Genomic DNA, 26,963 nt, shown 5'->3' on the forward strand with positions numbered 1-26,963 from the left:
ATTTGTTAATTTCAAGCTGAATAGAAAGTGAAATGGTTCGTCATAATAAGAATAGGTCTGATTACTTAAGTATATACACTTGGTGGCCAGTTTATTAGGTACAACAGACTAGTACTAAGTTGTCTCCTTTGCCTCCAGAACAGTCAGAAATTCTTTGGGGCATGGAAACCTAACGTGTGCCAGGAAAACATTCCCCACACCATTACACCACCGCCACCAGCCTGTACCGCTGAACCAGGCAAGACGGGGCCATGGACTCATGCTGCTTATGCCAAATCCTGACTCTGCCATCAGCATGAAATAAGCCTGTAATGCTGGAACCGGGATGCAACAGGAAGCGGGATTTGTCGGACCAGGTACATTTTTTCCACTCCAAAATTGTCCAATGTTGGTGATCGCGTGCCAACTGAAGCTGCTTCTTGTTTTTAGATGAGGAGTAGAACCCGGTGTGGACGTCTGCTGCAATAGCCCATCCGTGACAAGAACTGGCGAGTTGTGCGTTCCAAAATGCCGTTCTGCACACCACTGTTGTACTGCGCCGTTATTTGCCTGTTTGTGGCCCGCCTATTAGCTTGCACAATTCTTGCCATTCTCCTTCGATCTCTCATCAATGAGCTGTTTTTGCCCACCACACTCAAAGTTGCATAGGTCACTAATTCTTCCAATTCTAACATTCAATCGAAGAGTAACAGAATGCCTCAATGCCTGTCTGCCTGTTTTATACAGCAAGCCACGGCCACGTGACACAGTCTGTAGGGGCGAACCATTTTTGTGAACGGGGTGGTGTACCTAATAAACATCCACTGTGTATTTCAGCTAGCAAAGTTTTAGGCAATTAACTGTGCCTAAAACTCAGCTGAGACAGGCTTTTAAACTGTGGTCCCTGTGTCTGTCATTCTAAAACCATTATAACATCTCTTGGCACTGGTGGGCCTTCTCCAGGTTGGACCACTTCCTTCTTGATCCCGCCATCGCCCAAGAGGTCCTGCATCTGCTGGCCCAGGCGGTGGAAAGGGCTCTGACAAGGATATAGAAAAATTAACATTGACAACACTTACCTTAACACTTAACACTCACTTACCATTTTTTTCAAACCTTTTTAAATGTGTTTGCAGTCTTGCAGTTTTATATCTTAGTTTGATAGCTAGTAAGTTGAAACGAAATTCTGCAAGGTGGGACGCGAATCAAAAATACTTTTGCGTGACAGGATCAAGCTCGAGAGGCTGAAGCAGTGTCTTGGCTAGTTAGCCACGTTCGCTAGCTAACTAGCCAAGACACTGCTTCAGCCTCGCGAGCTTGATCCTGTCACGCAAAAGTATTTTTGATTCGCGTCCCACCTTGCAGAATTTCTAGCAAATTATGCACAAAAATGTGTATACAGTGTAACCAGTGAGCAATACATTTTGTTTTATGAAACAACCCTATTAATATGGTATAACGTTGAGCAAATAATAGTTGTGTTAAAATGTTGACATCACATGTAACGTTAGGTTAACTAGGGAACGTTAATTCGCTGCTGGCAATAGACAGCCTCCCATCCAACTCTTTACCTGAGTACCTGCCATTAGCCGCTTGTGGGGATCCAAAAACTGCTGAATTCTGGTCGACAGTCCGTTTCCTCACATAATGTTGTCGAAAGATGATTGCAATTTTCAATTGCACAAGCTCGCTATGATAATGTAACGAGCCTGGGTTTATATGCGCGAAAATCGACCTTGCCGCACAAGCATACTTTTGCGGCACAGTCGATAGCGCGCCGGACCTCGGGCTCGAAGGTCGAGGGTTCGAGACCTGCTTCCTGCTGTTTCATTACACTGGTCTCAGAAGTGATCGCATCCACGACTGTGCGTGTGCTTGACCGGTGCGCGTTCCTGTAGTAAGACATAGAGTCGCAAGCTTGCGCGAGGACGCGCTCTTTGAAAGGAGGGAGTAGTGTAACCTGCTCCCTGCTCTTTAATTACAATAATAAAACATTATATGAATAATGTGTGTTGCTAGTTAGCTTGCGTTGACAGATTTCCCGCGGCGAACGTAGCCAAGGGTGCGTTCGGTTCAATCGAACGTTTGCTACTTTGCGTTACGACTTTTACACGTTTCCCCAAAACGTACAGGTCGTTACAATACTTTGAGGTACGTTCTCTACGTTTGGCGGGTGTGTCCTGATAGCAATGAGTGACGTTTTAAAGGGCAGCGGTGCATTTTAGAACCCACAACCCAACCAAAGTGGTCCTTCAGAACAGCACCGTTCGTACTATTTCCCCTTTTGCACAATTCTTATTTTTCATGTTTGTCATTGGCATAACAGTCTATGGACATAGATACAAACTAAATGTGTACAGTAGGTGTAAGTCTGTTGGAGTACTTTGACATTTTTATATTGATACAAATATAAACAAAACATGTGCACAAGAACATCAATAGCGTAATACATTTTCAAAAATATGTTTTTCTGAAAAATAAATGCTATTAGCTTCCGTTGTAGTTTTAAGAACTGATCCAGCATTTAGCCAATACCACCTGAACACATTTGTTAAATGTCTAAACTACAAAAGGCAATAGTCCATGCTAGTAATTTGACAAATGTACAACACACTCAAACATATTTAAAATTATACTGTGGCATGGGACTATTTTATACAATTTCACAGTTTAAGATAAAGTTAAATCCTCAGCGTATACCAAACACAAACAAAGAATTTCACACATACGTGTCATGGTCGTTCGTATAATTAACGGACCAAGGTGCAGCGTGCATAGAGTTCCACATGTTTAATTAAAGAAACTCACCAAAACAATTTAGAACCAAAACGAAACGTGAAGTCAAATGCAGTGCACACTGGCAACTGCAAACAAACAAGATCCCACAAAAGCCCAGTGGAAAAAGGCTGCTTAAATATGATCCCCAATCAGAGACAATGATAAACAGCTGCCACTGATTGGGAACCATACCCGGCCAACATAGATATATAATAACCTAGATAACCCACTCTAGTTACACCCTGACCTAACCAACAGAGAGTAAAAGGCTATCTATGGTCAGGGCGTGATAGTACACCTCCCCAAAACTGACTCAATAGGGGAGGGTCTGGGTGGGCATCTAACGTTGGGGGCGGCTCCGGTGCAGGGCAAAGTACCCACTCCGCTCGCGGAAACGTCCGCTTCGGTGGCAGCTCTGGTGCGGGGATCGTCGCCAGAGGAACCGGACCGTGGGTCGTCGCCGGGGACTCCGGACCGTGGATGATCATTGGAGGCTCCGGACCAGGAAACCTCGCAGGAGGCTCCGTACCAGGAACCCTCGCTGGAGGCTCTGGACCGGGAACCCTTGCAGGAGGCTCCGGACCGCAAACCCTCGCTGGAGGCTCCTGCCTTGGCACGGGACTGGACACTGTGCCTTGACTGGATTTCGGCTCAGAGGAAGGCTCCAGGCTTGGAGATGGCGGTTACGGACCGTGAACCGTCGCAGGAGGTTCCGGACCGTGGACTGTCGCCGGAAGCTCTGGACTGGGGAGGCGCACCGGAGGCCTGATGCGTGGGGCCGGCAGAGGTGGCACCGGACTGGTGACACGCACTTCAGGGTGAGTGCAGGGAGCAGGCACAGGACGTACCTGACTGGGAAGGTGCACTTGAGGGAGAGTGAGGAGCAGGCACAGGACGTACTGGGCTGTGGAGGCGCACTGGAGACCTGGTGTGTAGAGCTGGCACAAATGGTGCCGGAACGATGACACACTCCACACGGTGAGTGCGGGGAGCTAGCACAGGACGTACAGGGCTGTGGAGGCACACTGGAGACCTGGTGCATTAGTCCGGCCTGCATGGTACCGGACAAATGACACGCTCCTCAGGACGAGTAAGGGGAGCTGGCACAGGTGGCATCGGACGGCTAACACGCTCCTCAGGGCGAATGCCGTGCATACTACACCAAACCAACAGCTCTCTCGCTTCACTCTCCTCCAATTTCTCCAATAACTCCTCGACGGTCTCTGACTCACACCTCAACTTCGCCGACCACCCCGTGTCTCCCCCCAAAAAACAATTTTTGAGGCTGTTTCTTGGGCTTGCGTTGTGCCCGGGAACTCCAGCATCGTCGCTGTCTATCCTTCACCACTTGCGTCTGCTTCCATGGAAGACTTTCGTCTCCTGCCATTGTCTTCTCCCAAGTCCAGGATGTCTTTACCTCCTGAATATCTTCCCAGACCCAGGATACCCTCTCCTCCAGTGCACGCTGCTTGGTCCGTGAGTGGTGGGCTCTTCTGTCACGATTGTTTGTATAAAATTAATGGACCAAGGCGCAGCATGCATAGAGTTCCACATGTTTAATTAAAGAAACTCACCAAAACAATACAGAACCAAGCAAAACGTGAAGTCAAATGCAGTGCACACTGGCAACTACACACAAACAAACAAGATCCCAGTGGAAAAAGGCTGCCTGAATATGATCCCCAGAGACAACAATAAACAGCTGCCTCTGATTGGGAACCATACCAGGCCAACATAGACATAGATAACCCACCCTGACCTAACCAACATAGAGAATAAGATAGATAGATAACAAGGATATCCCTACCGGCCAAACCCTCCCTAACCCGGACAACGCTAGGCCAATTGTGCATCGCCCCACGGACCTCCCGGTTGCAGCCGGACAGAGCCTGGGCACGAACCCAGAGTCTCTGGGGGCACAGCTGGCACTGCAGTGCAGTGCCCTTAGCCACTGCGCCACCCGGGAGGCCCCTGATATTTTTTAAAACTCAACACTGATCTGTACTTCTCCACAATTTTGTCCCTTACTTGTTTGGATAGCTCCTTAGTCTTCATGGTGCAACTTGCTTGGTGGCGCAACCCAAACAAGCCGCAATGCTTAATGGCATTGTAGACTCTGGGTCATTTCAGAACAGGTGTATATATACTGAGATCAGGTGACAGATCATGTGACAGATCATGTGACACTTAGATTGCACATGGGTGGACTTTATTTATCTAATTATGTGACTTCTGAAGGGAATTGGTTGCACCAGATCTTATTTAGGGGCTTCATAGCAAAGGGGTGAATACATACAGTTGAGGTCGGAAGTTTACATACACCTTAGCCAAATACATTTAAACTCAGTTTTTCACATTTCCTGATATTTAATCCTAGTGAAAATGCTTAGGTCAGTTAGGACCACCACTTTATTTTAAGAATGTGAAATGTCAGAATAATAGTAGAGAGAATGATTTATTTCAGCTTTTATTTTTTTCAACACATTCCCAGTGGGTCAGAAGTTTACATACACTCAATTAGTATTTGGTAGCATTGCCTTTAACTTGTTTAGCTCGGGTCAAACGTTTTGGGTAACCTTCCACAAGCTTCCCACAATAAGGTGGGTGAATTTTGGCCCATTCCCCCTGACAGGGCTGCTATAACTGAGTCAGGTTTGTAGGCCTCCTTGCTCGCACACGCCTTTTCAGTTCTGCCCACACATTTTCTATAGGATTGAGGTCAGTGCTTTGTGATGGCCACTCCAATACCTTGACTTTCTTGTCCTTAAGCCATTTTGCCACAACTTTGGAAGTATGCTTGGGGTCATTGTCCATTTGGAAGACCCATTTGCAACCAAGCTTTAACTTCCTGGTGGCTTGAGATGTTGCTTCAATATATCCTTCCATAGGATGCCATCTATTTTGTGAAGTGTTCTTTGGCTTGCAAGCCTCCCCCTTTTTCCTCCATACATAATAACGGTCATTAACACTAAACACTTCTATTTTTTTTTCTTCATCAGACTAGAGGACATTTCTCCAAAAGTACGATCTTCGTCCCCATGTGCAGTTGCAAACCGTAGTCTGGCTTTTTTATGGTGGTTTTGGAGCAGTGGCTCCTTTCTTGCTGAGTGGCCTTTCAGGTTATGTCGATATAAGACTTGTTTTACTGTGGATATAGATACTTTTGTACCTGTTTCCTCCAGCATCTTCACAAGGTCCTTTGCTTTTGTTATTATTCTGGGAATGATTTGCACTTTTTGCACCAAAGTACATTCATCTCTAGGAGACAGAACACGTCTCCTTCCTGAGCAGTATGACGGCTGCGTGGTCCCATGGTGTTTATACTTGCGTACTATTGTTTGTACAGATGAACGTGGTACCTTCAGGCATTTGGAAATTGCTCCCAAGGATGAACCTGACTTGTGGAGGTCTACAATTTTATTTCTGAGGTCTTGGCTGATTTCTTTTGATTTTCCCATGATGTCAAGCAGAGGCACTGAGTTTGAAAGTAGGCCTTGAAATACATCTACAGGTACACCTCCAATTGACTCAAATGAAGTCAATTAGCCTATCAGAAGCCATGACGTCCTTTTCTGGAATTTTCCAAGCTGTTTAAAAGGCACTTCTGACCTACTGGAATTGTGATACTGTGAATTATAAGTGAAATAATCTGTCTGGAAACAATTGTTGAAAAAACTACTTGTGTCATGCACAAAGTAGATGTCCTAACTGACTTGCCAAAACTATAGTTTAACAAAAAATGTGTTAAAAACGAGTTGTGACTCCAACATAGGTGTATGTAAACTTCAGACTTCAACTGCACGCACCACTTTCCCGTTTTTATCAGTTTTATTTTTCAAACAAGTTATTTTTTTCCATTTGACTTGACCAATTTGGACTATTTTGTGTATGTACGGTATGTCCATTACATGAAATCCAAATAAAAATCAATTTCAATTCCAGGTTGTAATGCAACAAAATAGGAAAAACGCCAAGGGGGATGAATACTTTTGCAAGGCACTGTATGTTATCATTTGTGCAGAAAACACTCCTCAGAAAGAAGGAGTGGCTTGACTGACAACCTGGCTTGTATAAACTGATATCCAGGATAAAAATTAGAAGTTTGTGAAAAAAAAATAGATCCAGTTGTCTCATGACACTGACATATCTTATTTCACCTGCTCTCTGCAAATTACACGTGAGATTGTTAATATTGTTGCATGATATTATAAGTTATTGACAACAGGCATATCAAACAGACTGGTGTAAAAATCTATTTGTGATATTGGCAGTCACAGTAAGAAATGGTTTTGTTATTGTAGCTAAACACCTTAAAACCAGTACATTCATTTCAGACAGACTGGGTATCTAGGATGAACAGAGTCTATTCCAGCGGATTTGAATTCACTAAAACAGACATTAATTAGTTTAAGTGCATTTTCCTTATATGAGCAGTTTTATGGTACATTAATTACCTATAAAACAAGATGTACAGTAGAAAGACCATTTAAAAGTAAACCGTTATGTTTCTCTATGATTTTAAAACAACATGTTCCATAAATGTTAGTTGCAGAGAGGGCTGGCAAACCATTTCAATTACAGGAAATTGGACAAATGCATTCCAATTAACATTACCGAAAATTGCCCCTAATTTAAAAAATTCAATCTCAATAAATTTACTGAATTGCAGCAGCAAACAATTGACAACATCCAGAGAATTTGTATAGATGCATATCTACCGTACTGTGCATGGTTTACATTTCAGAAAATGTTCCCATTGTGGCTCATTTACAGAAATGTATATTAACTGTCAAGTCAATGTGTGTTCTTTTCCAGTTTTGATAAAATATCTACAAGTTAAAGGGTATTTTGACCATAAAAGGGCAAATTAACCCAAGCTGTATGCCTCCTTGACCCTCAAGTACTTTCGGTGAGCTACATACAGACAATTGCATTTAAAGGGCTGTTTCCACTCCTAGGATGCTATGTTCAACCACCACCACACATCTCTGTGTCTGAAGGATCGCCAATAAGACAAATAAGGCCTGGGTTCTATGCTTAGCAAGTGCACTGCAACCTAAAGATAGCTCTGGACCACAAAACCAATTAACAGATCAGCTGGGTTGCAGGTACTGAAGTCAGAGAGTGTCATTTGGAGGACGCAAAACAGACCTTAGCACTTCATATATTCTGTGCGCCTCTTATTGCACCAATTACACAACTACTGCATTGCCTGCATTAAAATATCCACACCGTCATATCCAAGCCTGCTTTTTCCAAGCCTTGCTTGAGGTGATAAGGATGGAAATAAACTGTTTTGAGGTTTTCCAAATTTTGGTCTCTTACATTACCGCCGCTTATTTGCATTGTCAAAATGGGGCCCTGAGTGTTGTTCACCATTGGTCAAATAGCACCATTCTGGCCACTCTCTCTGTTTTGCTATTGATATGAACAAGAGTAAAACTAGTTGAATAACAAAGTTATTGTACTGAAATCTTGAGTTCTTGTAAGACGCTGAAAGATCAGAAACAATAGGTTCAGGTAGAGTAGAACAACTGAGAACCCAGAAAAGTGGAGTCAGGTTATTTCTCTGGAACACCAGTATGAAGAAGACTGTTTGAATGAGTGAGTGTGCACATTTATATAGTGTATTCTTGTAAGCTATGCTATCACTGAGCAGTGGTGGCAGCAATGTCATTTTGTCCATTGTGTCCCTCCCTGTGGCAATGCATCAGGACCTGAAGACATGCACCGCCCGTACCACGTACTGCCTACAGATGGGGCACTCGCTCATGCGTTTGCCGCACTTGCTGCAGGTGACCATGTGGCCGCACTCCAGCAGAACACAGTCAATGGGAGAGTCCATGCAGATCCGACAGAGGTTCTCCTCCTGGCTCTTGGGAGCCGCAGGGTCTATGGTACAACGACAGGGGAAAGAGGAGAGAAGAGAGGTCTCTATTAAGTGTATTCTAAATAACTACTTGGGTCATCTTTCATTGTTTCATATTTGGCAGGTTGCCCATAAAAGGATACAATGGGAACAAATATTTCCATTTGGATTAGTGGATGATTTAGGTGATCTTCAAGTACTTCTCAAAATGCTTTTGATCATGCTTCTCTTGTCTTTAGAACTTGATACAATACCCTTACCTTTACTTGTTGTATTTGAAACTGGGAAAAATAAAAAAAGAATTGAACTGAATTGAACTAATATATATATATATATTTATTTTTTACGGGCAAAAATTCCACACCAGTCATCCCCAGATATAATATATGCCATTTAGCAGACATTTGGAGTAGTCTACAGTGAGTGCGTATATTTTCATATATGTGACCCCAGCGGTAATCGCACTCACTTCCCTGGGATTGCTAGCGCCACGCTATTACCAACGTAGCCTAACAGGACCACACACTGGAAATGCTCACCTAGGTTCTGGAGGTCCTTCTGGTTGTTGTAGAGGCGGGTGACCCTCTCCATCAGCTCACACTTCTCGCAGCAGCCCTTGTAGTTGACAAAGTTGCGGGCCAAGATCTCCTTCAGCTGGCGCACGCTCAGGCCCTCAATGTCCTCAACGCAGCTCAGGTCAGACAGAGAGGCCCTCCGGCCGGGGATCAGAGTCTCCTCGTTGTCTGATGACTGCAGCAACAGGACAATCATTGAGGTGGGTAAAAATAATAATGTATATTTTGTCTGGTCTGTTTTTTTGGTTTGGCCAGTGTGTATTTTGTCTTGTCTTTGTCAACAACAGTGGTTTGCTAAACAAAAAACAACAACCTTTATGAATTTTATTTTGTCTGGTCTACGTGTATTTTGTCTGGTCTTTGAGTCCGTCTCTGCTGCTGTCTGACATTGATTATCCCCTTGGTGGTGATAGGTATCCATTTATCTAACAGCTATTGATTAATCAATCCCAAAACCTTGAACTTAGCAGTTACCTCTTCACCTTCGTCCTCCTCTTCTTCATCATCCTCCTCATCATCAGATATCTGCTCTGACTCTGGCTCTGCCTCGGGGGCTGATTGTTCTGGCTGCTCTGGGCTCAATGTGTCGGGGCTGATAGGGCCCTGTGTCTGGGGAGGGGATGGTGTGCCTGGGGAAGGGACGTTGTTGTGAGCCGTGGGCTGGGAGGACACGGTCTCACTGCTGGTGCTGGTGCTAGGGGTCTGCTGGCCCAAGACCAGCTCAACCAGCTCCTCCTTTTCCCGGCACGTCTGGGTGGGCACCTCATGCAGGTGGAGGTAGTCGCGCAGCTCCCGCACCTAGTTTTTGGGGTTATTGTTGAATTCCATCTAACACTATTTAGATATTCCCTATTCATCTGTGTAATTACAAAAAAAAACTAAAACTCCATTACTATGCACCTATAATGCAGTTACTAAAACATCATGTCATCTTAATACAATGTCTAACTAATGTAATTAGTGTTATTACACTGATATACAAATAACAGAATGAAAAGTGTTATTGCTTTAGCTTTCACTTGACTTAGCTACAATATACACTACTCAAAAAAATAAAGGGAACACTAAAATAACACATCCTAGATCTGAATGAATGAAATATTCTTAAATACGTTTTTCTTTACATAGTTGAATGTGCTGACAAAATCACACAAAAATGATCAATTGAAATCAAATGTATCAACCCATGGAGGTCTGGATTTGGAGTCACACTCAGAATTAAAGTGGAAAACCACACTACAGGCTGATCCAACTTTGATGTAATGTCCTTAAAACAAGTCCAAATGAGGCTAGGTAGTGTGTGGCCTCCACGTGCCTGTATGACCTCCCTATAACGCCTGGGCATGCTCCTGATGAGGTGGCGGATGGTCTCCTGAGGGATCTCCTCCCAGACCTGGACTAACGCATCTGCCAACTCCTGGACAGTCTGTGGTTTAACGTGGCGTTGGTGGATGGAGCGAGACATGATGTCCCAGATGTGCTCAATTGGATTCAGGTCTGGGGAACGGGCAGGACAGTCCATAGCATCAATACCTTCCTCTTGCAGGAACTGCTGACACACTCCAGCCACATGAGGTCAAGCATTGTCTTGCATTAGGAGGAACCCAGGGCCAACCGCACCAGCATATGGTCTCACAAGGGATCTGAGGATCTCATCTCGGTACCTAATGGCAGTCAGGCTACCTCTGGCGAGCACATGGAGGGCTGTATGGCCTCCCCAAAGAAATGCCACCCCACACCATGACTGACCTACCGCCAAACCGGTCATGCTGGAGGATGTTGCAGGCAGCAGAACGTTCTCCACGGTGTCTCCAGACTCTGTCACATCTGTCACGTGCTCAGTGAGAACCTGCTTTCATCTGTGAAGAGCACAGGGCGCCAGTTGAGAATTTGGCACTCTTGGTGTTCTCTGGCAAATGCCAAACGTCCTGCACGGTGTGGGGCAGTAAGCACAACCCCCACCTGTGGACGTCGGGCCCTCAGACTCCATGAGGGTGGTATGTTTCTAACCGTTTGAGCAGACACATGCACATTTGTGGCCTGCTGGAGGTCATTTTGCAGGGCTCTGGCAGTGCTCCTCCTTGCACAAAGGCGGAGGTAGCGGTCCTGCTGCTGGGTTGTTGCCCTCCTACGGCCTCCTCCACGTCTCCTGATGTACTGGCCTGTCTCCTGGTAGCGCCTCCATGCTCTGGACACTACACTGACAGACACAGCAAAACCTTCTTGCCACAACTCGCAATGATGTGCCATCCTGGATGAGCTGCACTACCTGAGCCACTTGTGTGGGTTGTAGACTCCGTCTCATGCTACCACTAGAGTGAAAGCACCGCCATCATTCAAAAGTGACCAAAACATCAGCCAGGAAGCATAGAAACTGAGAAGTGGTCTGTGGTCACCACTTGCAGAACTACTCCTTTATTGGGGGTGTTTTGCTAATTGCCTATAAATTCCACCTGTTGCCTATTCCATTTGCACAACAGCATGTGAAATGTATTGTCAATCAGTGTTGCTTCCTAAGTGGACAGTTTGATTTCACAGAAGTGTGATTGACTTGGAGTTACATTGTGTTGTTTAAGTGTTCCCTTTATTTTTTTGAGCAGTGTATATAGTTAGACATGTAACTTAACCTAATGCATTTGTCCTTGTTTATTTGCCATCAACTGTTTAAAAAAAAGAGCAGCGGGCCTCCCGGGTGGCGCAATGGTTAAGGGCGCTGTACTGCAGCGCCAGCAGAGATCCTGGGGTCACGCCCAGGCTCTGTCTTAACTGGCCCCGACCGGGAGGTCTGTGGGGCGACGCACAATTGGCCCAGCGTCATCCGGGTTAGGGAGGGCTTGGTCGGTAGGGAAATTCTTGTCTCATCGCGCACCAGCGACTCCTGTGGCAGGCCGGGCGCAGTGCGCGCTAACCAAGGTTGCCAGATGCACAGTGTTTCCTCCGACACATTGGTGCGGCTGGTTTCCGGGAGACAAGATAGTAGCCACTAAACAATTGGATACCACGAAAATTGGGGAGAAAAAGGGGTCAAATTAAAATAAAAAAATAAAAAAGAGCAGCAGCACACCTTGAGTCGCATCAACTGGTCGCGGTCGAATAGGGTTCCGTGAAAGTGCTGACATGTGTGGCAGAGGCGCGGGCGTGGCGGCTCCAGCTGCACAGAGCAGTGGCCGCAGAAGTTCTTCTTGCAGTCCACGCAGACATGCTGGGTTAATGAGAGAGGAGGACAGGACACAGTGAGGGTGAAACGCTTACCAAGAAATGAACGGTCACAGTAAGGGGTGTGAAAGAATAACAGTGCGTGTGGAATGTGCAGGCTACCTGAGCTCTAGACTAGAACCTTATTGATGGGTAGTTGAATCAAGTATGATAGCCATACTGTACAAAAACTTCAACTTTTCTCACAGAAATAACTAACCTCTAGCCAACCGCTGTTGGCACATTTATAGAAAAGATGATAAGAGCTTACTTCCATGCACGTTCAGTAATAACTAGTATAAAATGCAATTTTCTGTTTACTTTGCAGGTGAGATTGTGTGTGGCAACCGGCAGGCAAACATGTCAGAAGGGCAAGGCCTGTTGGAGAAATAACTGACCGACATTTGCAAGTGATTTAAACAGCCTTCTAAAAAATAGTCACTATTCTAGAGGTGTAGCCTACTGTTTAGGATTTTCCAGAACATGAGCATCTCTGTGTTGTAAAACTGACTAGTACAGGGTCAGTTACTGTCAGCTACTAATTAATTACTTACCGACATAGTGAATCTAAGAATTGTAGTGAATCACAGAAGTCTAAATTCTAGTAACTCTGTTGACAATCAAATCTGTTACAGTGCCTTGCGAAAGTATTCGGCCCCCTTGAACTTTGCGACCTTTTGCCACATTTCAGGCTTCAAACATAAAGATATAAAACTGTATTATTTTGTGAAGAATCAACAACAAGTTGGACACAATCATGAAGTGGAACGACATTGGTTATTTCAAACTTTTTTAACAAATCAAAAACTGAAAAATTGGGTGTGCAAAATTATTCAGCCCCCTTAAGTTAATACTTTGTAGCGCCACCTTTTGCTGCGATAACAGCTGTAAGTCGCTTGGGGTATGTCTCTATCAGTTTTGCACATCGAGAGACTGAAATGTTTTCCCATTCCTCCTTCAAAACAGCTCGAGCTCTGAGGTTGGATGGAGAGCATTTGTGAACAGCAGTTTTCAGTTCTTTCCACAGATTCTCGATTGGATTCAGGTCTGGACTTTGACTTGGCCATTCTAACACCTGGATATGTTTATTTTTGAACCATTCCATTGTAGATTTTGCTTTATGTTTTGGATCATTGTCTTGTTGGAAGACAAATCTCCATCCCAGTCTCAGGTCTTTTGCAGACTCCATCAGGTTTTCTTCCAGAATGGTCCTGTATTTGGCTCCATCCATCTTCCCATCAATTTTAACCATCTTCCCTGTCCCTGCTGAAGAAAAGCAGGCCCAAACCATGATGCTGCCACCACCATGTTTGACAGTGGGGATGCTATGGTCAGGGTGATGAGCTGTGTTGCTTTTACGCCAAACATAACGTTTTGCATTGTTGCCAAAAAGTTCAATTTTGGTTTCATCTGACCAGAGCACCTTCTTCCACATGTTTGGTGTGTCTCCCAGGTGGCTTGTGGCAAACTTTAAACGACACATTTTATGGATATCTTTTAGAAATGGCTTTCTTCTTACCACTCTTCCATAAAGGCCAGATTTGTGCAATATACGACTGATTGTTGTCCTATGGACAGAGTCACCCACCTCAGCTGTAGATCTCTGCAGTTCATCCAGAGTGATCATGGGCCTCTTGGCTGCATCTCTGATCAGTCTTCTCCTTTATGAGCTGAAAGTTTAGAGGGACGGCCAGGTCTTGGTAGATTTGCAGTGGTCTGATACTCCTTCCATTTCAATATTATCGCTTGCACAGTGCTCCTTGGGATGTTTAAAGCTTGGGAAATCTTTTTGTATCCAAATCCGGCTTTAAACCTCTTCACAACAGTATCTCGGACCTGCCCGGTGTGTTCCTTGTTCTTCATGATGCTCTCTGCGCTTTTAACGGACCTCTGAGACTATCACAGTGCAGGTGCATTTATACGGAGACTTGATTACACACAGGTGGATTGTATTTATCATCATTAGTCATTTAGGTCAACATTGGATCATTCAGAGATCCTTTGCTGCACTGAAAGTAAAGGGGCTGAATAATTTTGCACGCCCAATTTTTCAGTTTTTGATTTGTTAAAAAAGTTTGAAATATCCAATAAATGTCGTTCCACTTCATGATTGTGTCCCACTTGTTGTTGATTCTTCACAAAAAAATACAGTTTTATATCTTTATGTTTGAAGCCTGAAATGTGGCAAAAGGTCGCAAAGTTCAAGGGGGCCGAATACTTTTGCAAGGCATTGTACTTTGGAGTCTGTAGCAGCTCATCTGTATCAAATCCTCTTGGGTCTATGCTGTTCCAGACTTTCAAGTCACACTCTGTTACCCAAATTTCAGATGAGAGCTGACCAGCCAGCCCTCCTTTACAATATTTATCAAGGTATTACCAAGTGTCTCTTACCTTCCTAGCGATGGTGTCGAATTGGCCTCCGCAGGCCTTGCACATATGTTCGGGAGAGGTCAGGGATTGGTTGTAGCCCGAGTTTGTGTAGGCCTGGCGCCAGGAGCTGACGTTTTCTTCCACTGTGGCGGTGGGTTCTAAACAAAACCAGCTACAACAGGATGTCCACATGCTCCTGTCTGTTCACACAAAATGCATACACAGGAAATTACATCACTTTCTCATGGAAAGACTTGCACATGGAATTAGAATCTTAATTCTAGTTCTATGGACTTACATCACAAAGGTGCATAGAAAAACAGAGTTGCCTAGTAAGGAAATGTAATTGCAGAATAGTGAAGCATGGCTTTCAGATGAATTGTATAGATATTAGTGATGGGGGGGGCGAATCGAAACAGTTACATATCGGGATATTATTTGACAATATATTGTATCGTATTGACAATATCGCAATATTATTTTGTTCACTAGTTGGCTGTACCAGACCCAAAACTTTTCCTTCATAGCTTGTTCTCTGTTTTCAGCACCTTTATTTCCCTGACTGATCAAAGCTAACTTTCTCATGCTCTCTCTTGTCCCTCTGCAGCAGACATATGGTGAGCAATATGTTTGGATCATCGAAACGCAACAAAATCACAGTATCGAATCACAATACATATAGAATAGCGAGAATCGCAAAACATATCGTATCGGCACCTAAGTGTTGTGATAATATAGTATTGAGAGTTCCCTGGCAATTCCCAGTCCTTGTAGATACAGTTGAAGTCGGAAGTTTACATACACCTTAGCCAAGTAAATTTAAACTCAGTTTTTCACAATTCTTGACATTTAATCCAAGTAAAAATTCCCTGTCTTAGGTCAGTTAGGATCACCACTTCATTTTAAGAATGTGAAATGTCAGAATAATAGCAGTGATTTATTTCAGTTTTTATTTCTTTCATCACATTCCCAGAGGGTCAGAAGTTAACGTACACTCAATTAGTATTTGGTATTATTGCCTTTAAATTGTTTAACTTGGGTCAAACGTTTTGGGTAGCCTTCCACAATAAGTTGGGTGAATTTTGGCCCATTCCTCCTAACAGAGCTGGTGTAACTGAGTCAGGTTTATAGGACTCCTTGCTCGCACACGCTTTTTCAGTTCTGCCCACAAATTTTCTATAGGGTTGAGGTCAGGGCTTTGTGATGGCTACTCCAATACCTTGACTTTGTTGTCCTTGACCCATTTTGCCACAACTTTGCTTGCAAGTAAGCTTGGGGTCATTGTCCATTTGGAAGACCCATTTGCGACCGAGCTTTAACTTCCTGACTGATGTCTTGAGATGTTGCTTCAATATATTCACATAATTTTCCTTCCTCTTGTAACCATCTATTTTGTGAAGTGCACCAGTCCCTCCTGCAGCAAAGCACCCCCACAACATGATGCTGCCAACCCCGTGCTTCACAGTTGGGATGGTGTTCTTCAGCTTGCAAGCCTCCCCCTTTTCCTCCAAACGGTCACAATGGTCATTATGGCCAAACAGTTATATTTTTGTGTCACCAGACCAGAGGACAAACCAGAGGACAAAAGTACAATCTTTGTCCCCATGTGCAGTTGCAAACCGTAGTCTGGCTTTTTTATGGCGGTTTTGGAGCAGTGGCTTCTTCCTTGCTGAGCGGCCTTTCAGGTTATGTCGATATAGGACTTGTTTTACTGTGGACATACAGTGGGGTAAAAAAGTATTTCGTCAGCCACCAATTGTGCAAGTTCTCCCACTTAAAAAGATGAGAGAGGCCTGTAATTTTCATCATAGGTACACTTAGACAAAATGAGAAGTAAAAAAATCCAGAAAAATCACATTGTAGGATTTTTAATGAATTTATTTGCAAATTATGGTGGAAAATAAGTATTTGGTCACCTACAAACAAGCAAGATTTCTGGCTCTCAGACCTGTAACTTCTTCTTTAAGAGGCTCCTCTATCCTCCACTCGTTACCTGTATTAATGGCACCTGTTTGAACTTGTTATCAGTATAAAAGACACCTGTCCACAACCTCAACCAGTCACACTCCAAACTCCACTATGGCCAAGACCAAAGAGCTGTCAAAGTACACCAGAAACAAAATTGTAGACCTGCACCAGGCTGGGAAGACTGAATTTGCAATAGGTAAGCAGCTTGGTTTGAAGAAATCAACTGTGGGAGCAATTATTAGGAAATGGAAGACATACAAGACCACTGATAATCTCCCTCGATCTGGGGCTTCACGCAAGATCTCACCCCGTGGGGTCAAAATGATCACAAGAACAGTGAGCAAAAATCCCAGAATCACAGAGGGGGGACCTAGTGAATGACCTGCAGAGAACTGGGACCAAAGTAACAAAGCCTACCATCAGTAACACATAATGCCGCCAGGGACTCAAATCCTGCAGTGCCAGACGTGTCCCCCTGCTTAAGCCAGTACATGTCCAGGCCCGTCTGAAGTTTGCTAGAGAGCATTTGGATGATCCAGAAGAAGATTGGGAGAATGTCATATGGTCAGATGTAACCAAAATATTACTTTTTGGTAAAAACTAAACTTGTCATGTTTGGAGGACAAAGAATGCTGAGTTGCATCCAAAGAACACCATACCTACTGTGAAGCATGGGGGTGGAAACATCATGCTTTGGGGCTGTTTTTCTGCAAAGGGACCAGGAAGACTGATCCGTGTAAAGCAAAGAATGAATGGGGCCATGTATCGTGAGATTGAGTTAAAACCTCCTTTTATCAGCAAGGGCATTGATAATGAAACGTGGCTGGGTATTTCAGCATGACAATCATCCCAAACACACAGCCTGGGCAACGAAGGAGTGGCTTTGTAAGAAGCATTTCAAGGTCCTGGAGTAGCCTAGCCAGTCTCCAGATCTCAACCCCATAGAACATCTTTGGAGGGAGTTGAAAGTCCATGTTGCCCAGCAACAGCCCCAAAACATCACTGCTCTAGAGATCTGCATGGAGGAATGGGCCAAAATACCAGCAACAGTGTGTGAAAACCTTGTCAAATGTTTTCTGTAAGTCCTCACCTCTGTCATTGCCAACAAAGGGCATATAACAAAGTTGACTAATTGACTCAAATGATGTCAATTAGCCTATAAGAAGCTTCTAAAGCCATGACATAATTGTCTGGAATTTTCCAAGCTGTTTAAAGGCACAGTCAACTTAGTGAATGTAAACTTCTGACCCATTGAAATTGTGATACAGTATAATAATCTGTCTATAAACAATTGTTGGAAAAATTGCTTGTGTCATTCATAAAGTAGATGTCCTAACCGACTTGCCAAAACAATAGTTTGTTAACAAGAAATGTGTGGAGTGGTTGAAAAACTAGTTTTAATGACTCCAACTTAAGTGTATGGAAACTTCCGACTTCAACTGTATGCATGTTATGAAATCCTGAATCACCTGAAAATGTTGGGGGGGAACAAGCAACATTGAAGGGCCAATATTCCATTCTCTAAAGAAGTAATACACTGAGTATATAAAACATAAGGAACACCTTCCTAATACAGTGGGTCATTCTGACTGTTTTCTATACAGGTGTCTGGTGCACATGGCATCTTATTGAGAGAAGCTCAAATTAAATATTATAAAACACAGCAATGAATGACTGTATGTCTTGTCTAGGCCAACAGCGGGTGCTAGGTGTAATACAATCGATACTAATTGCTGTTTTAATTAGCCCATAACGTGCCTCTGTGGTGGTCACGCCTAGAATAACTTGGACATTGCATGGGAGGGGCACCTTGCAAAATGCAATCAACAATCATCAGTTGATTTTTGGATTCCAAAAGAATGGATACATAAATCAAGGCATGCACAATACAGAGATATTTAGCCTACATTAAACTATCCCTGTGATTGACGCAAGGGCGTGTGACCGAATGGCCTTGATGCTGCATGATGTTTCATTCCACCCAGCCATTTCGAATGGGATATCCCAGATCCTTGCCAAGAGGATAAGAAAAAATTAAGGATGGCATCTTCGAACAAAAGGGGATAAGCCACCATTTTGAAATTATTTGACATCATGCAACTACTAACTGAGATTTGGACATAAACTACCTCACTCTAATTTCTTAGACCCGCCGGCTTGTCTGATCACACTGATGCGCAAGCGACCTTACCTGGGTGACCCGGAGCAAATCCTCTTTGTAACGGCCATCTCGGATTGCTGAAACAATCACACACATGCAAGGTCTCAAAGCCAGGATTTTGTCGTAAGCATAAACTTGGTCCACTGTGCTGTTCAATGTCTGGCCATACAACCAACTGGCTGGTATGAAAATCTACTGTTGGAAGACTGTTCGCATCTTCAAGGAAATGACGTCAGTTTAGCGCCAGCTGTTTGGTTCCTGTCTTGGCGGGAATTTTGTGCACCCGAAAACATGGACGTGGCGATGAATGAGGTCGATTCTGAGCAAATTCAAACAGATGTTCAACTGAAGAAAGATGAGGCCCATGCGAAGTTGTCTAGTAGTAGATATGAGCTGCCATGGTAAGGTTTACTAGCTAGACTAGTTGGCTAATTGCAGTATTTCTGTATTTCTTAGCGGACTGAAATCGTTCAGCACAGCTAGTAGTGCTAATGGCTAATTAGCTAGCCAGCACAAGCATGAGTACAGATGCTAGCATTGTACTAAACTACGCAAGGCATACTATTCGCTATGAAAACAAACCAATTCTGCATGCCTCTCAAAAAGTAAGTAGATAGCTAGTTACCAGTATATTTGACATAACATTACATAGCAAGCTATCTTTTAAGCATCTCATAGAGCAACAGCTAGCTAGTGCAAGTTATAGCAATAATAATTTGATGGTTGCTAATTTGGCCTGTTTTGCACATGTACACGTGTTTTATACACATACGTGAATTGGAAATGTGTGTTTTTATTGCATATCCCAACCCTGCCTGACACCCTCGCGGAGAGTACGGTCACAGCCCGGTCCTGCTAAAGCGCACAATGACAGATTGTCACCTTGTCGTCTCGGGGATTTGAAATGGCAATCTTTCAGTACTGGCCCAACGATCCAACCACTAGGCTACCTGCCGCCCATATCGACCCATATATATCGTGTGAATCACTATGAATTGCTTGTTGCTGATAGCTATGCGTGTTCTGAATATCTCACAGGGTTGAAAAATACAGACCCTTGAAGTTGAATGAAATAGTAGGCAACGAGGAGACTGTTAGCAGATTGGAGGTAAAGTATCCTCAATATTTTATTACAGTAGTTTGACAGTTTCAATACAGTTGATGATAAATAATAGCTACTTCTATGAATTATTGTTCCATTCTTTCTTACAGGTGTTTGCCAGAGAGGGAAATGTGCCGAATATCATTATTGCAGTGAGTGACTGAATTTATTAATTCTTAAATCATAACTATATGATGTTACATACTGAGATGTTGGTGCAGCAGAGTAATAGTATGCAAGTTATGCCATCTTTCATATGCCATCTCTTTTTAAACACAATTATCAATATTATAGGGTCCCCCCGGTACAGGAAAGACCACCAGTATTCTGTGTTTGGCGCGAGCTCTTCTGGGCCCAGCCATGAAAGATGCTGTCCTGGAACTGAACGCCTCTAATGACAGGTGAGTAAGTGAAGTCTACCATGAAAAATGTTACACTGGAATACTTAAGTGCACAACATGTGAGTCCAGGAGCTGCATTTTGAGTTAAAATCACGTTGTGTTTCTTTAGAAAGTGAAGCCTACACTAACAAATTGTCATCCACCTTCCTCAGAGGCATCGATGTAGTTCGAAACAAGATCAAGATGTTTGCCCAGCAGAAAGTCACCCTCCCTAAAGGGAGACACAAGATCATCATCCTGGATGAGGCTGACAGGTAAGTCAACTGAGGGTCACGACATCTAAGCTGAAAGCTGATCTAGTGTACCTATAACGGCTGTGCTTGTGCCATCAGTATGACAGACGGAGCCCAGCAGGCCTTGAGGAGGACCATGGAGATATACTCTAAAACCACACGCTTCGCTCTGGCATGCAACGCCTCCGACAAGATCATTGGTGACTGTCCTTTTTAAGTTATTTTTGAGAAAATATTTAAAACATTTCTGCATTGTTGGTTAAGGACTTGTAAGTAAGCATTTCATGGTAAAGTCTACTCCGGTTGTATTCGGTGCATGTAACAAATAACATTTGATTTAACAGTTCAACACCGGTGTTGTCGTATTGAATAGAGACCTTAGTGTAAGCGACAGTCGCATTACAAAACCAACCTGGCTTTTTCACTGTTGCGATGGTCTTCCATGTTGCTGTGCCCCCTCCTCCACAGAGCCCATTCAGTCACGTTGTGCAGTCCTGCGCTACACCAAGCTGAGGGACGAGCAGATCATGATGCGTCTGCTGGAGGTGGTGGAGAAGGAGAACCTGGTCACCAGCAACGACGGCCTGGAGGCCATCATCTTCACCGCCCAGGGAGACATGAGACAGGTGGGGAAAAGGGCCAACTGTCCTCAACCTCCATGTTGGCACTAAGGGTTCCATGAGAATAGCATTCTTGTTACCATTGACTAGATTGGGAATGTCTTAGGCGGTTTGGGTGTAAACATGGCACCCTTTAAAAATCTGAAGTTTGTTGAACAATGTATATCCATGGCTCCTCATAGTGCCTTGTACTTTTGGGCCAAGTCTGGTTGAGACGTGTGAAACTATAACTTAAGCTGTCTTTTTTTGCATCATCAGGCGCTGAATAACCTACAGTCCACAAACTCTGGGTTTGGCTACATTAACAGTGAGAATGTGTTCAAGGTACAGTTCTGTTTCCAAACCTGTCTTTTTCAGTCATTTTAGAACAAAGTTGACAAATGCCTAGCTCTGTTTCGAATGAAAGAAAAGTAAAGAATTGTTTTTCTCAGGTGTGTGATGAGCCACATCCCCTGTTGGTGAAAAGCATGCTCGAACACTGTGTCAATGCAAACATTGATGAAGCTTACAAGGTATTGCAATCCACATTCTATAACAGTAGACATAAATATAATCATATGGCTCTCAATTAATAACCCTAATTTCTGTAGCCTTTAAGCATGGTTCTTGAAGTGACCAATAACTGATTAGTTAGAATATAGTATGAGCATATAGCTGATATACAGTGGGGTAAAGTATTTAGTCAGCCACCAATTGTGCAAGTTCTCCCACTTAAGATGAGGACTGTAATTTATCATAGGTACACTTAACTATGACATACAAAATGAGAGAGAGAGGAAAATCACGTTGTAGGATTTTTAATGAATTGATTTGCAAATTATGGTGGAAAATAAGTATTTGTCACCTACAAACAAGCAAGATTTCTGGCTCACAGACCTGTAACTTACAACTTCTTTAAGAGGCTCCTCTGTCCTCCACTCGTTACCTGTATTAATGGCACCTGTTTGAACTTGTTATCGGTATAAAAGACACCTGTCCACAACCTCATACAGTCACACTCCAAACTCCACTATGGCCAAGACCAAAGAGCTGTCAAAGGACACCAGAAACAAAATTGTAGACCTGCACCAGGCTGGGAAGACTGAATTTGCAATCAGCTTGGTTTGAAGAAATCAACTGTGGGAGCAATTATTAGGAAATGGAAGACATACAAGACCACTGATAATCTCCCTCGATCTGGGGCTCCAAGCAATATCTCACTCCCGTGGGGTCAAAATGATCACAAGAACGGTGAGCAAAAATCCAGAACCACACGGGGGGACCTAGTGAATGACCTGCAGAGAGCTGGGACCAAAGTAACAAAGCATACCATCAGTAACGCACTACGCCGCCAGGGACTCAAATCCTGCAGTGCCAGACGTGTCCCCATGCTTAAGCCAGTACATGTCCAGGCCCGTCTGAAGTTTGCTAGAGAGCATTTGGATGATCCAGAAGAAGATTGGGAGAATGTCATATGGTCAGATGAAACCAAAATATAACTTTTTGGTAAAAACTCAACTCGTCGTGTTTGGAGGACAAAGAATGCTGAGTTGCATCCAAAGAACACCATACCTAATGTGAAGCATGGGTTGGAAACATCATACTTTAGGGCTGTTTTTCTGCAAAGGGACCAGGACGACTGATCTGTGTAAAAGAAAGAATTAATGGGGCCATGTATCGTGAGATTGCGTGAAAACTTTCTTCCATCAGCAAGGGCATTGAAGATGAAACGTGGCTAGGTCTTTCAGCATGACAATGATCCCAAACACACCACCCGGGCAACGAAGGAATGGCTTCGTAAGAAGCATTAAGGTCCTGGAGTGGCCTAGCCAGTCTCCAGATCTCAACCCATAGAAAATCTTTGGAGGGAGTTGAAAGTCTGTGTTGCCCAGCAACAGCCCCAAAACATCACTGCTCTAGAGGAGATCTGCATGGAGGAATGGGCCAAAATACCAGCAAACCGTGTGTGGAAACCTTGTGAAGACTTACAGAAAACATTTGACCTCTGTCATTGCCAACAAAGAGTATATAAAAGTATTGAGAAACTTGACCAAATACTTATTTCCACCATAATTTGCAAATAAATTAATTAAAAATCCTACGATTTTCCTATGTGATTTTCTGGATTTTTTTCTCTAATTTTGTCTGTCATAGTTGAAGAGTACCAATGATGAAAATTACAGGCCTCATCTTTAAGTGGGAGAACTTGCACAATTGGTGACTGACTAAATACTTTTTTGCCCCACTGTATAATATACACACACAGTACCAGTCAAAAGTTGACACCTACTCATTCAAGGGTTTCTTTTCTACATTGTGGAATAATAGTGAAGACAGGAAAAAAAAACATGGAATTATGTAACCAAAAGTGTAAAACAAATCAAAATAGATTGTCTTCAAAGTAGCCACACTTTTCCTTGACCGCTTTGCATTCTCTCAACCAGCTTCACCGGGAATGCTTTTCCAACAGTCTTGAAGGAGTTCCCACGTATGCGGAGCACTTGTTGGCTGCTTTTCCTTCACTCTGCGGTCCAACTCATCCCAAACCATCTCAATTTGGTTGAGGTTGGGAAATTGTGGAGGCCAGGTCATCTGATGCAGCATTCTATCACTCTCCTTCTTGGTCAAATAGCCCTTACACAGCCTGGAGGTGTGTGTTTGGTCATTGTCCTGTTAAAACAAATGATAGTGGGACTAAGTGCAAACCAGATGGGGTGGCGTATCATTGCAGAATGCTGTGGTAGCCGTGCTGGTTAAGCGTGCTTCGAATTCTAAATGAAAAAAATAATAAGATCACCAACAAGGCACCCCCACACCTCCATGTAACACGGTGAGAAATTTGGGCTGCAATTGGAGGTGCAGTTAACGCTAAGGAACTTATCCTCTGCAGCAAAGGTAACTCTGGTTCTTCATTTCCTTTGACGGTCTTCATGAGAGCCAGGTTCATTATAGCGCTTGATGGTTTGAGACTGCAGATAAGTTCATTAGAGTTAACTACACCTCCGATTGCAGCCCAAATATCCCACCGTGTTACATGGAGGTGTGGGGGTGCCTTGCTGGTGATTTATTTTTTTAATTTAGAATTCGAAGCACGCTTAACCAGCACGGCTACCACAGAATTCTGCAACGATATGTCATCCCATCTGGTTTGCACTTAGTCCCACTATTTGTTTTTCAACAGGACAATGACCCAAATCACACTTCCAGGCTGTGTAAGGGCTATTTGACCAAGAAGGAGAGTGATAGAATGCTGCATCAGATGACCTGGCCTCCACAATCACCCGACCTCAACCCAATTGAGATGGTTTGGGATGAGTTGGACCGAAGAGTGAAGGATAAGCAGCCAAAAAGCACAAATATATAATTTGTATAACTTTTTTTTTTTGGTTACATGATTCCATGTGTTATTTCATAGTTGATGTCTTAACTATTCTACAATGTAAAGAAAACCCCTTAAATGAGTAGGTGTCCTAACTTGACTGGTACTGTGTATGTACACTACCGTACAAAAGTTTGGTGTCACTTAGAAATGTTCTTGTGCTTTAGTTGTTTTGTCCATTTTTTTTAAATATCAAATTGATCAGAAATACAGTGTAGATATTGTTAATGTTGTAAATGACTACTGTAGCTGGAAACGGCTGATAAAATATATACCTACAGAGGCCCATTATCAGCAACCATCACTCCTGTTTTCCAATGGTATGTTGTGCTAGCTAATCCAAGTTTATCATTTAAAAGGCTAATTGATTATTAGAAAACCCTTTTGCATTTGTTAGCACAGCTGAAAGCTGCTCTGAATAAAGAAGCAATCTAACTGGCCGTCTTTAGACTAGTTGAGTATTTGGAGCATCACCATTTGTGGGTTCGATTATAGGCTCAAAATAGCCAGAAACAAAGACCTTTCTTCTGAAACTCGTCAGTCTATTCTTGTTCTGAGAAATGAAGGCTTTTCCATGCGAGAAATTGCCAAGAAACTGAAGATCTCGTACAACGCTGTGTACTACTCCCATCACAGAACAGCGCAAACTGGGTTTAACCAGAATAGAAAGAGTGGTAGGCCCCAGGGCACAACTGAGCAAGAGGACAAGTACATTAGTGTCTAGTTTGAGAAACTGGCAGCTTCATTAAATAATGCCCGCAGAACACCAGTCTCATCGTCAACAGTGAAGAGGTGACTCCGGGATGCTGGCCTTTTAATGGACACAAAGTGATTCTTTCAAAAACAAGGACATTTCACAAGGGACCGCAAACTTGTGTGTGTGTGATATATATAAATTAGTCACACTTTATTTGGATAGTCACCTATAGATTTACAGATGGTCAAAATAATCTATGCAATTGCTTATTTAGATTATTGAGCAGCTGTGGGCTCTGGGTTACTCCCCTGAGGACATCATCGGTAACATCTTCAGAGTGTGTAAGACTTTCCAGATGCCGGAGTATCTCAAGCTGGAGTTCATAAAGGTAAGAGACAAAACAAGTCTGCAGTTGTATATTATGTCTCTTATGTCAGATCCTTTCCTGTTTTCTTTTCTGAAAGGATTTAGTTTGGTGAAACAGAATGGCTGAGAAGTGCCAAAATGTAAGCCATATCACCGCTTCATTTCTCTCCCTTTCTACTGTCCCTTTTCTCAGGAGATAGGCTACACCCACATGAAGGTGGCAGAGGGCGTGAACTCCCTGCTGCAGATGGCAGGCCTCCTGGGTCGACTGTGCAGCAAGACGGCCACCCCGGATACCAGCTAACACCCCACCCACGCTGCCACCCATCTCAGCACTGTCTCTCCTCCCACCTGTCTGTCTCTCCGGTGTTGTGTTCATTAGGGGAAACAAAACACTCTACAAAATGCAAATTTACCTATTTCGTTATTGCCCTTCCATGTTTGGCTGGTTTCTTCTGTTTCATTCATAATGTACACGACTTTGCTTCAAAACTCTGACTAAGAGTCCTGGGGAGTTTTCTGTTTAGACATTTCTGGATGAAATACATTTTGTATTTTATACAAGTTAGTTAATGTAAATACTATTGTAAGTCACTTCTGTAATAAATCAGTGTTGTAATTATGACTTATTGGAATATAAAGAGGTTAAAACTTCAGTTTTGAATTAAGGATTTATTATTACAGACTGACATGTTAACTGTTTGAGCTCTTATTCATTTTGTAACACTCCAATCAAAGTATTGTACATGGTTCCCCCACATTTTTAGACTCAAGGGAATTCATTGTGAAGTAGTAACACTGTTTGGGTGTTTACCCTAATGGCATTGCTCTGGTATAGCACATTGAAATTTGTATCACTTAGCATTTATCCAAGCATCTCAACAAAGATGGTAAGAAAATTCCATTCCCATAGTCATCTACTCGTTGAGCATGTAGTTTCCATATCATGCAGTTTTGTTCACATAAACTGGTTCATCTGTGACGAATAAAAGTAAATTCCTAGTTAATTACATGTAAGCAATCATTTAGCACAGTGTTTCCCAACTCCAGCCCTTGAGTATCTCCAACAGTACACATTGTTGTAGCCCCAGCCAAAAACACTTGATTTAACAAGTAGAATCAGGTGTGCTTGTCTGGGGCAACAACAAATATGTACTTTTGGGGCTACTGGAGGACCGGAGTTTGGAAATGTGGATTTAGCAGACGATCTTACCCAAAGTGACTTACAATTAGTGCATTCATCCTACGTTCATAGCAATTATTATAAAGCACTATATGGTGACTTACCGTC

The 26,963-nt window shown here is 43.3% G+C and overlaps 2 protein-coding genes and 1 long non-coding RNA gene across 4 annotated transcripts; 2 read left to right on the top strand and 1 right to left on the bottom strand.

Moving 5' to 3' along the window:
* Positions 1–269: 269 nt before the first annotated feature.
* LOC135549216 (uncharacterized) lies at positions 270–1,054 on the top strand. The gene is made up of 3 exons (XR_010456963.1): positions 270–356; positions 430–495; positions 943–1,054. It is a non-coding gene; the product is annotated as an uncharacterized LOC135549216 (long non-coding RNA).
* Positions 1,055–6,249: 5,195 nt separating this feature from the next.
* LOC135550792 (E3 ubiquitin-protein ligase rififylin-like) lies at positions 6,250–19,010 on the bottom strand. 2 transcript variants are annotated; one of them, XM_064981906.1, is made up of 6 exons: positions 18,926–19,010; positions 14,788–14,966; positions 12,266–12,403; positions 9,676–9,999; positions 9,166–9,376; positions 6,251–8,649 (listed from the first exon to the last, which is right to left on the bottom strand). In XM_064981906.1, exons 2-6 carry the CDS (start codon positions 14,956–14,958, stop codon positions 8,468–8,470), a joined length of 1,026 nt encoding a protein of 341 aa, XP_064837978.1. In that variant the 5' UTR covers positions 14,959–14,966; positions 18,926–19,010; the 3' UTR covers positions 6,251–8,467. The 2 variants fall into 2 exon arrangements, with proteins under 2 accessions (XP_064837979.1, XP_064837978.1); XM_064981907.1 differs by lacking the exon at positions 12,266–12,403 and having other exon boundaries at positions 6,250–8,649.
* A 47-nt stretch (positions 19,011–19,057) lies between these two features.
* On the top strand, positions 19,058–26,328 carry rfc2 (replication factor C (activator 1) 2). Its single transcript, XM_064981908.1, has 11 exons — positions 19,058–19,296; positions 19,934–20,003; positions 20,108–20,149; positions 20,292–20,398; positions 20,551–20,652; positions 20,731–20,831; positions 21,100–21,257; positions 21,510–21,575; positions 21,683–21,763; positions 25,581–25,694; positions 25,866–26,328. The coding sequence occupies exons 1-11, from the start codon at positions 19,187–19,189 to the stop codon at positions 25,974–25,976; spliced, it is 1,062 nt and encodes a 353-aa protein (XP_064837980.1). The 5' UTR covers positions 19,058–19,186; the 3' UTR covers positions 25,977–26,328.
* The last annotated feature ends 635 nt before the right edge of the window (positions 26,329–26,963 follow it).

The sequence above is a fragment of the Oncorhynchus masou genome, chromosome 12 (genome assembly GCF_036934945.1).
Source record: "Oncorhynchus masou masou isolate Uvic2021 chromosome 12, UVic_Omas_1.1, whole genome shotgun sequence".
NCBI classification, from domain to species: domain Eukaryota; kingdom Metazoa; phylum Chordata; class Actinopteri; order Salmoniformes; family Salmonidae; genus Oncorhynchus; species Oncorhynchus masou.

Bases quoted from the DNA above. Each gene is read 5' to 3' on its own strand.
- LOC135550792 (XM_064981906.1), bottom strand. From the start codon at position 14,958: ATGTGGACATCCTGTTGTAGCTGGTTTTGTTTAGAACCCACCGCCACA. The intron at 10,000-12,265 runs GTGTGCTGCTGC...CCCAAAAACTAG, and splicing joins ACCAGTTGATGCGACTCAAG to GTGCGGGAGCTGCGCGACTA. The intron at 9,377-9,675 runs GTAACTGCTAAG...CTGTTGCTGCAG, and splicing joins AGGAGGACGAAGGTGAAGAG to TCATCAGACAACGAGGAGAC.
- rfc2 (XM_064981908.1), top strand. From the start codon at position 19,187: ATGGACGTGGCGATGAATGAGGTCGATTCTGAGCAAATTCAAACAGAT. The intron at 20,399-20,550 runs GTGAGTAAGTGA...CACCTTCCTCAG, and splicing joins CTGAACGCCTCTAATGACAG to AGGCATCGATGTAGTTCGAA. The intron at 21,764-25,580 runs GTATTGCAATCC...TTGCTTATTTAG, and splicing joins ACATTGATGAAGCTTACAAG to ATTATTGAGCAGCTGTGGGC.